Here is a 13,503-nt window from a genome sequence, read left to right as displayed (position 1 = left end):
GGCGCCGCGGATACGCTACCGATCCCGCCGGTCGACGCGAGCGCCGTTCAGATGATCTACGAATGCGGCACGTGCGGCGAGGGTTTCACGACTGGTCGCGATCTGATGCGACACATGGCCGTCGCGCACGAGCAGCAGGGACCGTTCGAGTGTGCGGTGTGCGACGAGTCGATCGGTACGCTGCAGGATCTCGAGTCTCACTACGCGTCGGAGAAACATAAACGGAACGAACGCGCGATGATCGATGAAAATATCGACCACTAACAAATCAATTCTTAATTAAATTTTCCCGTCCAACTCATTCTTGCAAATTTCGGCTTTTGACAACTCTGATAGAAACAAATTTGATTCCCGACTTATTTTCTGACTTGTTTACATATTTTCCAATCCTCAACTCGGATTTTAGTTTTACTCCACCAATTTAAGTGCGGTCCCAACTTGTACCGAGTTAGGCGACGTTTTCTGTATTCGGAGCCGGTTTTTGCGCGATTGTTGTTATATTTTGAGTTGGTTTCGTATTGTCAATTAATTTTGCGTAATCTAGATTTAGGGGACCAGGCCTAATGCAGAATTTTACCAGGAAAATGCCGAACGCGGTCGACTTTCGTTAACTAATTTAATTTCTTTTGTACGGAGAGCAGATCGATATTTTGAGGAGTTTGTTATATTAGCGGTTTGATATTTTGATGAATTTGTTATTTTCGTTAGTGCCCATTAATTTTGTAAATATCGATGACATATGTAAGATAATAATATTACTTGGTATTGTTGAAAAAAAGATGATTAAAAATCGACCCAGTTTCTGCCGGTCATTGGTTGGTAATGACTCTACAGTCGGACTCGGGAGTCAAACCAACCTTTTTCAGCGCATTTACCTCGCTATGCGGTGTATTAATCCAGCCACCTTTCATAGTACCTTCCCCATAGTGCGGTGCATCCATGTATATATTGATTAGTTAAATTGTCTATTGAAAGATGGCAGCATCTGTCAGATATTATGAAATACTGATAAACGATACGCCGCACTGCGGGGTAGATGCAACATATGCGTATTTCGTTTTTTCATAACACCGGGAGGTCGGCACAATATATCCAATATATCAGTACGTCCATTATACACCGCACAGCAAGGTAGATGCAATATACCCGTTATAAAATGCGCCGGGGTGAAATTTTCAAATTATCTCCAGCATTTTGGAGGTTTGAAAGTGTGTGGGTTTGACGGAGGACTGGTCGAGTTTGGTCGTTCGGTTACGGTTCCATTTATAGTTAAACGTTATGTATGATACTTATATGAAATGAGAATAAATGAATATATTCTAATATTATTATTAAAAAATGATATACGAATTAAGATATTAATTGAATTTAACGATGTTTTATGTTCGCAATTCGTAAATGAAATGATTTCGTAATTTTGCTAGCGCTAGAAAAAAAAAAACAGGTTATTGTACAAATATTCGGACGACCGACGCATTTAAACGCTATTTACATTTTTTTATTCAGCGCTTCGCACACACACATTTAGAAAAAGAAATAGAAAATGGATTTCCTAAAAAGATTTCTCTGAATTATCGTTATTGTATCGTTTGTATTCGAAACCGTTCGCGGGGTTTAGACTATTTTTGATAGGATTTTGACGGCGAAGTTCGTTCATCTCGATTGTAAATCGTGATCCCAATTGTAATTGGCCTATATATATATATATATATATATATATATATATATATATATATATATATATATATATATATAGTGAAACCCTCTTAATCCGGATCGGCTCGATTTGCATTTTGGTCTTAATCCGGACAATATTTGCAGTCCATTCGTTCGCTAATATACAAGAAAATGACTAATTCCAGATTTTCCACAAAAAAAATGGATGAATTTTGTAAGTCCGTGATCCGAATTAAGCGGATATATATATATATATATATATATATATATATATATATATATATATATATATATATTAATATATACATATATATATATATATATATATATATGTAATTTTGTGTTAGTGTCGAATTCACCCTTGTTTTGAAAGTGTAAATAAATTTTCTCGTCAACACATTTCACCCAAGTCTTTTCGTTCTTTTTCATCTGATGGAATAGTTAATCCCTTCGATGTCTTCTCGGTTTATTGGAGTAAATTGAAAGGACGGCTCCATTCACCGAGTTCCACGCGGAGCGCCTCCTCAATAGATCTACTCATTACACGGGGATATACAAATTCATAATCCTATCCAAACCTTCGATGGAAAACTGTTTATTTTAGGTTCTCGATTTTTACCAAGAGGAAAATACTTAAGTTCACTTAAGTTAAGTTCACACTGGACATGACGCACGTTAAGAGGGTGGACTTGATCGAAACTTGAGACCTACAAACCCCGAGATGGAGACCGAAGTCTCAAAATTTGGTAACCCAAATATGAGACCTAATTTCCAATGGTTCCAACGAATGACGGATATGTAGATCTGACGATTATGTTGTCGTACCAGAATATTCGGGCTTAGGTTATATTTCTAAGCTCGGTGAATTTTGTGAGATCGTTGCTGTTAGTCAAGAGCCTCGCTCTGCTGTTTCGCGAGTTTGAAGCGAGTCTAGTGTATTCTGAAAAGTGCCGACTTTTGGGGGAAAAATTATAACAAGCCAAAGATACGGCCTATTTTTGAGGTAAACTCCTGAGATTGCTTACAATTTCTATTGACGAATTTTATGCGGGCCTCTGCGGCTTAACGTGCGAATTGAAGTGTTGATTCAGGAAAATACAGGAAACTGGTCTTTGGATTCAGAAAAAATGCTGACTGTAACTGCTATGGAGCCTGTGTTCTCTAGGACTGGTCTGACAATGTCCACATCTCGACCGTCTGCTTGTTGCAAACTACAATAGCTTCCGAGGGAACGTGATTTAGCAAACGATGATCGAGGACATGTCTTCAACAGTTGCCGAAGGATAGCGCCATCTATAATCAGCGATGGAAGCTATTTACTCCACGGAATGCAAGGGGAAGGCTTTGTCTGATGCGTTGCTGTACTTGGTCTGTCACCGAAAAGGATGAATTTTGGTTTCAAATGTTCGGAGTTTGCGGCCGACGCTTCGAACGGACAGAAGCTACAGCTCCACCTAGTGGGGGTTCACGAAATCGCTCGTGATTCGGCTCCTTCATGCGTGACCTTAACATTGAGGTCGTGACCTCGACACTGATGTCGCCCGATTGACCTTTCATTCCCGATTGAGCTTTCATTCCCGGTGGTAATCAAAGTGTTCTGGATATTTTGCAGGCATGGACGCTGATACCTTCTATTACGGATACCCGCCGTCCGGGGAAAATTCCGCCACGTGGGGGCGCTACGAGGCAATCGAGCAGACATGCGGCAATCAACCGCAGACGTCGTCGTTCTCGTGTTCGTATTGCGCGAAGAACTTCAAGAATTCGACGAACGTTCGAAATCACGTTCAAATCGTGCATTTGAACGCGCGGCGTTACGAGTGCGCGTTCTGCGACGAGAAATACGGATACCAAACGCAACTCATGCGCCACCTGGAGAAAGTTCATCAGATACGAAACAACGTGATGGCGCAGTCTCGGCTGCGCCGCCATGATGGTTATTGAAAATCGTTTCTGGAGTCCTGGCATACAGTTGACTGCGTTCACCACGAAGTCGATTTCCTCGGATTATCACATGCTCCATTGACTCCAGAAACGATTGCCTCTAGAATCAGATCAAGTGCTCTGGACTCCATTGACCCCGGAGGCGATTGCATCGGTTTTCTCGCGCTCTGACTGACAATGTGTTAGACATTTTCTCGCGCTCTGACTGACAATATGTTGGACATTTTCTCACTCCACAACTCGCCGTGATGACAGCCCATCCCTGCTCCGTCTGTCCCGAAATACACGCTCCTCGGAAAGAATCTATCCACCCCACAAGATCCAAGGCAGGCGGAGTCTACTGTGTTATAAACAGTCCTGAGAGACAGTAATGACTAACACCTCTACAGCATGCGGTTCATTAATTGAAATCGACAACTTTTCCCGAGTTGACATGGTCGTCCTCGATTTATCCTAAGTTAGCTTCAGCCCGGTTCCAATCGTTCAGACCAGACTTTAATTATTACAAATCTGTTGTTATTGTTTGTTTTATCGTCCAAGATGTCCGATGTTTTCGGTCATATTTAAGTCTCAAGTGAGGTTTAAGTCTTTTTTTTAACATGTAAGATTAGTTTTCAAATTAGTTTTTAGACGGGTTTTTGTTCAGAGACCAAAATGATCAAAGTCTCTGGTACCGCAAGTCTTCACTGTCGAGCTCAGCCTAGAGTATTTTAAGCGCCAAACAGCTGTAAACATATCTTAAAATCCGTCTGCTGAATTTGTATCGCGCGTTCATTTCATTTACAAAACGTTTTGACATTTTGTCATTTCGTTTTATCGAAATCAGTCCTACGTGTTCCAACCTGTACCCAGCGCGACGATGGTGCTAAAATCTGACAACCGCAGAGATCGAATTTCATAGCTAACGCTTACCGGGTGAATGGTCTACTATTTGAAATAGTAGACGCGACTAGCAAACCTAATTAATTCCAACCATTTAAAACCCTTTCAGTGCCGACTCATTAATGTCCTATTTAAGTGCTGGAGATAATGTTAAGTCTCTAAAAAATTGCGTTGAATAACAGGCATAGCGCTATAATGCGTCTGCACCGCGGTGCTACACTGCTCTGCCCTGAATTGTTAGTTTACAAATATTTAACAATGTTTGACAGGTGCTGCCATCTTTCATTGGAGATAAAAACTGAATTCATCAATACATCGCGATGCGATGTACTAGCATAGTCCATCACGGATTTATACACCGCACTGTGATGTAGACACACTGAAAGGGTTGAACACAGTCGTTTGACCGATTTCAAATTGCATTTTTGTAGGACTGGCCGGAGGCTACGGAGACTATCATTACGTTAATTATCAATCGTCGTCAGCGACAGCAACCAATCAACGCGCGCATGGAGACCATCAGCGTCACCTGGTTGACGACCGAGACAACAGCGACGCTTCATATTACCACGGCGATCTAGCGGGTGTCGCCGAGCGCGGCGGCAGCGGCGCTGCGACAGACGACGGAACTTTTCGGCAGACGACGGAATTCGTTTGCAACGTCTGCGAAAAACGTTTCAAACATCTGTACAGTTTGAACCGACACACGAGTTACGTACACATGGGAATCAAACGGCATTCGTGTCGATTCTGCCCGGAGTCGTTCGGCTATTCCATGCAACTGACGCGCCACCTAATCAAAGTTCATAGAATCACGAACACGACGTATTAGATGACATTAAGACGGATGCTTTTCGTACGAACAGTAAATTGCTTTTTTTGCTCGAATCCTCGGCAGCGACCACCCCGGTATATTTATTTCAGTAGACTGTCATAAGTCGGTAACATTTGGGATGTAAATACTGCCTCGAGTTCAACGGTTACTGAGAGTTGAGAATCGTCAAAGAAAATTTCTGTGAAGACGACGTTCGTAATGGCTGTCATTTGTGGATAGGTCCCCGCGAAGCGGAATTGTCGAAAATTAGAAATCCGATGATTCATTTCGTAACGGTACGATTGTGAGTCTTCTAGCCTTGTTGTGATGAGATCGTCCTCGGACCTCACTAAACCAGATTACTAACACCGACGCCATATTGAAAAGGCCTTTTACACGCGCGCATCGTTCTGTCGTCCCGCCGCTGTCACGTGACCTTACGACATTTTCTCACATTCAAGAACAATTCAAAATAACTTTGTTTTCAAGACTGCTTCAGACGTTTCACCGAGTCGAGAATGAGGGAATTTAAAGGTTTACAAATTTTTGTTTCGGTAAAATACACAAACTTGAGCGCAGAGTACCGAGTGTACTAACTGTACATGTATTGAAGCTGATTATTCATCATTCTGTGTACCAGAAAATTGTGTTTTAAGATACAAATAAAGGAATGGAATTTCGAATGTCATCGAATGTCACAGTTGACGAGTAAATCTAGATTGTCTTACGAAAGATTGCTGCTGAAAATGAGATTTTGCGATGAAGATATTTTGAGATTTTTCGATATTTTAAGCGATGCCCCTGATACTCGTGTGAAAATCTAATTTGGAAGACGTTACTGATGTTTCGTTTGTGGCTCTATATTTTGCAGGAATGGTCGCGGTCGTGTCGGCGCGGAATCGCGCGACGGTCGGTGATTCGTGTCGATTCTCGTCCTCGCCGTGGTCCGAACGCGGCCGCCGCAGACGAGGAGGGCGATCTCGCATCGTCGATACCGCCGACGATGACGACGACGATGACCTGCTCCACGCGCGGGATCAAATCTCGAACCCGTACGAGGATATCGACGACGTCGACGCGCTAATGAATCGAATGGACGGCTCCGTGGCTCCGGCGCAGCCGATCGCTCCGACCGTGTCGCCGGCGACAGTCGGAGCGACGTGCTCGATTTGCGGCAAATCGTTCAAATACGTTTACAATCTGAAACGACACATGAAAATCATCCACCTCGGAATCCGTCGCTATAAGTGTCTGTTCTGTAGCGAGCGTTACGGCCAGCCGATACAGCTACAGCGCCACCTGGTGCGCGTGCATAACGTTACAGAGGACGTGTCAGTACACGCGCGGTTACCCACTAATAACTGAATACAACGCCCCCTATAGTCCACAATCATAACAATCAAACGGGGGATATATCTCAGTAAATGAGCAAATATAATCAATAGTATGTGCTTGTACTTAATGTAATACAGTATAACATGCGGGTGGGATACATGTGGTGGGTGGGATACGTGTGGTGGGTGGGATACATGTGGCGGGTGGGATACATGTGGTGGGTGGGCTACATATGGTGGGTGGGATACATGTGGTGGGTGGGATACATCAGCTTTAAGGTGGAATAATTGTACATGTGGGTGCAATACAGTTAAGCATGTGAGTGGGATATATAAACAAATTTTGGTGTGATACATGTGCATGTAAAGGTGGGATACATTTACATGTGGTGCACATGTGAATGGGGGAATTACCATGTGTTAGTGATACATGTATCCAGAAACATGTGCAGTCATGTGAATATGTAAATTGTACAAGTTTAAGAGTTGGTCTTATAGCACGCACCTGTGAATATTAAACATGTCTATTCTGCTGTATCGAATGGATGTCTTTGTGGTTGCCAGAATTTTCGTGGTTAAACATCTGGACCCAGTTCCACAGTTGTGAGTTTCAGATTCGACCCAGAGTTAACTCATTGAAAATGAACTAATTTCAACTCAGAGTTAACTCTAACTCATGACTGTAGAACTGGATCCTGAATTTTCCTCGCCAGATCTTCCGGGAACGTTTCTTTCTGCAACTTAACTGTAATGTCAAGGTCGATTTAGCAAAGACCTAGCGACCTTGGTGCACCAAAAGTTCATCATTCAGTCATCAGCTTTCAGTGGATGCTGTCGCGAAAAGGAGATCGATTCGGCTACATTTTATTGTTTATTGACATTGCATTTTAAGGATGAAAATCAGTAATTTTTTTAACGTAATCGCAGACTCTTTTTCATAACCTGCAGACATTAAACTCTACTCAACGAACGGAACGTCCGCAAACATTTTTCATCAAGTTTCGCAAATTTACAAATAATTTTTTCAATCATTCATTCAGAGAAAGCAGTTTTGATTATGATAAGGTAATTGTTGCATCGTGATTAAAAAAGCGAGTTTTTCTTTTCATAGCTATGATGAATCTTTTTAGTTGAAAATTATCATTTTGAAATAATCGATGAATTTAGTTGTAAACGGTAGGTTTACGCTGTTATATAAGGCCAAAAAAATTGATACCTTGTTTCTCCGCTCTGCTGAGCTTAAATGTTGACCCGGCCGGCCGCCTATCTACCCTATGCATTACTTTTTTTAAAATCGTGATCAATTTCACCATAACAGACCCGGCCGCTATAGAAATGAACTGTTTATAAATTTTATCATATTTTACAAAAATGACCCGGCCGCTGCGGAGAAACAAGGTATCATTTTTGTTTAGCCTAAGTTCTAGTCTAATTTAAAGTCCGAGTTAAGCGAAGTTAACTGTATGAATCACAACATACCTAATTCACGCTGACGAATCAATGACGGTGATTCCTGTTGCTCGATTTGATCGGCGTCGTAATTCTCTTTTAATACTCCTTTACGAATTAATTCCTCGCGACTCGTTCGAAACGAAATCTTCCTCTCGAGATCTACAACGACAACAACAACAAAAAACAATAGATTATCTTCGTTTCGTACAGCGACGGGTTGTTACTGAGTTATTCACGTCGTTTTCCCTGACTTGGACTACTAAGAATCCAATCAATATATGCGGTCAAATATGTAAGACATGAATGGTAACTCTGCAATCTCAACAAATTTTCCTACATTTTCCGTGGTTTCTAGCTTCTTTACAAAATTCGACTTTAGAAAAGAAATAAAATCCCCTGACTTTCCACCGATTTCCAGGCGAGTAGTCACAAGTTTAAACTGTATTTTAATCTTCTCAATTAAGAGGGAGATGTGCAAAGTAAAGATAATGATGAAAATAAATACGTTTTATATTCAAATTATTCGATTCAGTCAGTTTTTGTTTGGTTAGCGGCGTTGCTGGCTGTGTTGAAACGATTCGTAAACCGCGTGGTGAAATGTCATTCCGTCGTTGGATTTCTCTTAATAGTAACATTCGACATCGTCTTACGGTTTGTTTTTTTTCTACTGTCGGTTTTAATCTTCACCCGAAGCAGTCGATCGCTACTCCACGAAACCCTGTCTGATGAATGTTCGATGAAATATAGTCTGGTGTCGGTTATGTACGTAGTTTTGCATTGGCGATCGACTTTTTCTTTTCTATCAAATTGATTACGTTTACGCGAATCATATATCGGTGTTAAACTCTGAAACCCCTCGCTCCGGACAGCCTATCACGACGCATTATATATTTCTTCAACCGGGCATACGGTCTTTTTCCTTTCCGGGAGGTGTATTTTCAAAACAGTGTCTTATGTAATTTTTCTGAAACTTTTCACGATGAGAAGATTCGTAGATGAGCCGCGTTGACCTGGTGCAGACTTTATATATTAATGTATGGTAGCTTCGTTCATCAGATGAAGCTATTGTACAAGCTAATAGCGAAAGCTCCATCCTTCCTCGGCTGGGACTCGAACCTGATGGCATCGCTACACTCAGCCACGGCACGAACGCCTGCCACACCAGACCGGGTGCGCAGGTTTGCAGAGCGAAAACTTGCCCCAGCAATCAGATCGCTCGTTGTATAATTGCTGAGGTAAATTTCAAAGAAGAACTTTAAATGGAAAAACCCGGGCTAAAATAAAACAGGATTTCTGATTGGCTAATAATGACATCACCTAAGCTGCGCATGTACCTACGCACCCGTCTAGAATGGCAGGGTTTCGTACCGTGGCGAGTCTCGATGCGATCAGGTTCGAATCCCTGCCGGGGGAGGATGGTTCTTCAAAAACAAGTTAACCAATAAAGTACTATCCGTTTCGTTTATTCACTCATAATATATATCATACATATTCTCTGTCCTTAATACGAAAAAGACAATTTTTTCGTCTCCAAAATTATTTCTTAACCTCGTATCAAGCTAGCTGAACTGAAATTTTAAATCGTGGTCTTCTTGTTTTTGTGTCGTTGCAGGCTGGCGACCTCACTTTCCGCTGATGCGTTTTCCGCCGCCGTTTCCGGACTTCCCCTCGCCGCCGCCGGCGCCCGCCGCCACCACCAACACAACCGGCCACCACCGGCCCAAAACTCCTCGGCGCCGGCGTCTGTCGCGTTCGTCCGCCAAACAGCACCCGTGCAACACGTGCGGCGAGTCGTACTCGAGCATGGCCAACCTGCAACGACACCAGCGCACTGTACACTTGAAAATACGCGAGTTCTCCTGCCCGATTTGCCGGAGACTGTTCGCGCAGAAAACCGCCGCCGAGAAACACATGTTCGCCATACATAAAATAGTGCGCAAAGACAAAAACAAAACGACCGACTCGACGGACACGCTGTTCTCGCTATGAGACGTAAGATATCGTTTCGATTATCTGGATGAGTACTGAATCTATCTGAAGAATATAATATCAATATACAATCGAAGAAAAAGTGTTCAGCCCGACGCGCGCAGGGAATCGCTCGGAAATATATTTCCGTCGTCTCTGTTTCCGGGTTTCTCAGCGCCGTCTGCGTTTGGCTCGATAGAGCTTAGCGTTTCAACTTCGATTTTTCGAAAATTCATTATTTCAGCTTTTTTGAAAATGGCTCGCTTGAGTTGAAACGTTAGATTACTCTGACCCTTTTTTCTTCGATGGTGGCTTTGCATTCTTCACCCGAATCAGACGACAGTCGCTTGTCTCTGAAAAGCAGTGGTGAATATTTTTTTCCAAGATAAATTGATGAAAAGCACAAGTTTCGACTAGTCTCCTGTCTGTTTTGTTTGGCGCCATCGCTTTTCTTGTTATTCATCGGTTTATCGCGAGAAAGATTTTACTGCTTTAGAAAAAAATTCGCTATTAATTTCTTCAATTTAAGCTCATATATTTTCAGTTATCAGCCGTGGTACTTGGTTTTATCATTTTCAAGTGTCACTTTATTACTCGCCCTGATGGGTCAATTAGTTAGAGCACTGCCCCGGCTGGTACACGTGCGATCCGTAGTTCGAATCCCGAATTCGACGACTGACTGATATTAGCTTGCGCGTTTTGACGCGCCTTTACACGCAAACCTCAAGACTATTGTAACTTTCATGAACTTTTATTTTACGTTTTGAATTACATTTCTAAAATTCGGTCAAGAAGTAGTAGTAGAAATAAGCACATGTAGCCAAATTACGTTCATCGGCCATCTTCCATTCGGGAATATCAAAGGATACTAAAAAACCTCAAGATTGAATTAAGCGCGTTCTATTTCAATTTCTAGAGTTTCAAACGAATTAGCGGAGTATTTTTGCTCGTATTTTGCAGCGGTTACGACGGCGACCTACTACCAGCGGACCGACGAACGAACCAGCTACGGGGACTACATCTGCCCGGCGTGCGGCCGCGGCTACCGGACTAAGCAGACGTTGAAACGACACCAGAAAACCGTGCATTTAAACATCAGAGATTTCCAGTGTCCGCTGTGCTTCCGCAGATTCGGGCACAATTTCCACTTGCAATCGCATCTGCTGCACGTCCATCAAAGACAGCACCAGCAACAACAACAGCAGCAGCAGCAGCAGCAACCTGGTTGATCGTCGGTTACTGATGAAATATTCGAAAATATAGGAATCGCCGTCAATTTTGTGACTTACGTGTGAAAACAATCCATCCGCGTTCGGAAGGGACTCAGTAATAATTTCAATGTGTTTTTGGAAAGTGTTCGCTCTTTTTCGTTGCGAAAAATCCTGTCCTTTGTTTCGTCGAATTCGCTCGATTATTTTGTTACGGTAATCCTGTTTCGTGCAGCGTTTTGTTCGCCACGATTTGTTTTAGTAAATTTCTCGTTATTTTCAACAGAAACTGTACCGTGGAGTTTTTTCAAAATATGATTTAACTGTTGACTTCGGACGATCATTGTGTTCATAAGTTACGAATCGTGTGAAAAAATTTCCGAGACAAAATGGGTTAAGCGACGACCTTCAAGCGACCCCGACCTTTACAAGTTTCGCGATTCAGGAACGAAGTTCTATCTTTGATTTTTCAATTTTCTGACGTTTTAATACCTTGTACATCGTGTAATTGTAAATATATGTGCGGCAGAAGGCGCTCTCTTCTCGCTGTGGTACTACGTCGTGGCGTGAATTCTTATAACGAATTTTAGTTGTGGCTGCCAATAGAAGTCACGAGTCGCTGACTTTTCGTTTTCGTTAAATGAAAGTTTTAGTTTTTTACGGACATTTACTTACTTCGAAACATATTTCTAACTTAAAACTATAGATACGTCCAACTCCCCCGTAACCACGTGTATAACCGTGCGCTCTAGAATCGATCATTTAAGAGTTCATTTAACCCCCTCCCCCTCCCCCTGTAAAGACCCCCACGCCCCGTGTTCAGTGTATCGTATCTCCTGTTAAGTCTGTGACGCATTTTATGGTCTCTATGTCGATACAGGGTAAATATGAGTACATTAGTGCATACAGTACATATATGTATATATTATGTATAAATAAATTATGTTCATTATAACTGCGTGTAAATGTTTGAAAATTCATCATCGTCATCAATATCAAAAATAAATCTTGACAAATATTTAGAAGTGGTATTCTGTTGGCTGATTTCTATATGTAGAGATGATACTGCGTTTCGCAAGAATAACAACCCAATGATGTTTCGGTGGAATATATTCCACTTTGAATCGCATTCCTGATTCCGGCCGCTTCTATCGGGTTTACAGATTACAAACTCTCTACCGGCCGCTTCTATCAGGTTTACAGATTACAAACTCTCTACCGGCCGCTTCTATCGGGTTTACAGATTACAAACTCTCTACCGGCCGCTTCTATCGGGTGTACAGATTACAAACTCTCTACCGGCCGCTTCTATCAGGTTTACAGATTACAAACTCTCTACCGGCCGCTTCTATCGGGTGTACAGATTACTAACGCTCTACCGACCACTTCTATCGGGTTTACAGATTACAAACTCTCTACCGGCCGCTTCTATCGGGTTTACAGATTACAAACTCTCTACCGGCCGCTTCTATCAGGTTTACAGATTACAAACTCTCTACCGGCCGCACCAATCAGGTTTAGACATTTTACTATTCCGGAATAGTTAGAGCGTATTCTGGTTGAAACGAACGCACCAGAAGAGAATTTCGTAATCGGCAGAGACCAATCAAAACCTGCCATAATCGAGTGACTTCCACTCAATCTAATCGAAAATATTCGAATAATTCATTTAGATTTAACATGTATATTTTCAGGAAACCGAAGTTACTATCATGGCGGCAGTTCCGGTGGTGGCGACATTTGGCAGACGACCGGCAATGCATCGTGGGGGAATTCGGCCCATCGTCACCCGACGCGAAATACATCCCAGCAGACATCGCGCTACTACGTACCGCCGCTGATCGGTGTACCCATGAATCCGAACGCTTCGACAACCGCTTCCTCCGCCGAGAAATTCGTCTGCAACGTCTGTAACGCCGTCTTGACGAACGCGTACACGCTGTCGCGTCACCACAAAAACGTGCATCTCAAACAGAAAAATTATCGATGTCCGTATTGCGATCGGCAGTTCGGTCAGTCCTCTGATGTTAAACGGCATATCAAAAATATTCACATTAAATGACCGGATGATACTACCGAAGGTCAAGGTTACCGTCGCTACTTGACATCAAAAACCGATGCGCACAAATAATCTTAAAGACCTCTGGAGTTTTATCTGTATGTCGTAAGAATGAAGTTCGCTATACTGCCACGGCGTTGGAGCGTATCTTAGAAAGACGCCTTG

The 13,503-nt window shown here is 42.5% G+C and overlaps 2 protein-coding genes across 2 annotated transcripts; both read left to right on the top strand.

Moving 5' to 3' along the window:
* Nucleotides 1–6,190: 6,190 nt before the first annotated feature.
* Nucleotides 6,191–6,799, top strand: LOC141911204 (uncharacterized). The gene has a single exon (XM_074802186.1). The coding sequence runs from the start codon at nucleotides 6,191–6,193 to the stop codon at nucleotides 6,680–6,682; it is 492 nt and encodes a 163-aa protein (XP_074658287.1). The 3' UTR covers nucleotides 6,683–6,799.
* Nucleotides 6,800–9,949: 3,150 nt separating this feature from the next.
* LOC141910701 (longitudinals lacking protein, isoforms A/B/D/L-like) lies at nucleotides 9,950–12,181 on the top strand. The gene is made up of 2 exons (XM_074801433.1): nucleotides 9,950–10,095; nucleotides 11,032–12,181. Exons 1-2 carry the CDS (start codon nucleotides 10,089–10,091, stop codon nucleotides 11,298–11,300), a joined length of 276 nt encoding a protein of 91 aa, XP_074657534.1. The 5' UTR covers nucleotides 9,950–10,088; the 3' UTR covers nucleotides 11,301–12,181.
* Nucleotides 12,182–13,503: the final 1,322 nt, after the last annotated feature.

This window comes from Tubulanus polymorphus, chromosome 9 (assembly GCF_964204645.1).
Source record: "Tubulanus polymorphus chromosome 9, tnTubPoly1.2, whole genome shotgun sequence".
Lineage (NCBI taxonomy): Eukaryota > Metazoa > Nemertea > Palaeonemertea > Tubulaniformes > Tubulanidae > Tubulanus > Tubulanus polymorphus.
Note: the sequence above shows the minus strand (reverse complement) of the source record. Positions and strands in the feature narration are given on the sequence as shown.

What these genes read in the sequence shown, in the direction of transcription:
- LOC141911204 (XM_074802186.1), top strand. Translation starts at nt 6,191, where the DNA reads ATGGTCGCGGTCGTGTCGGCGCGGAATCGCGCGACGGTCGGTGATTCG.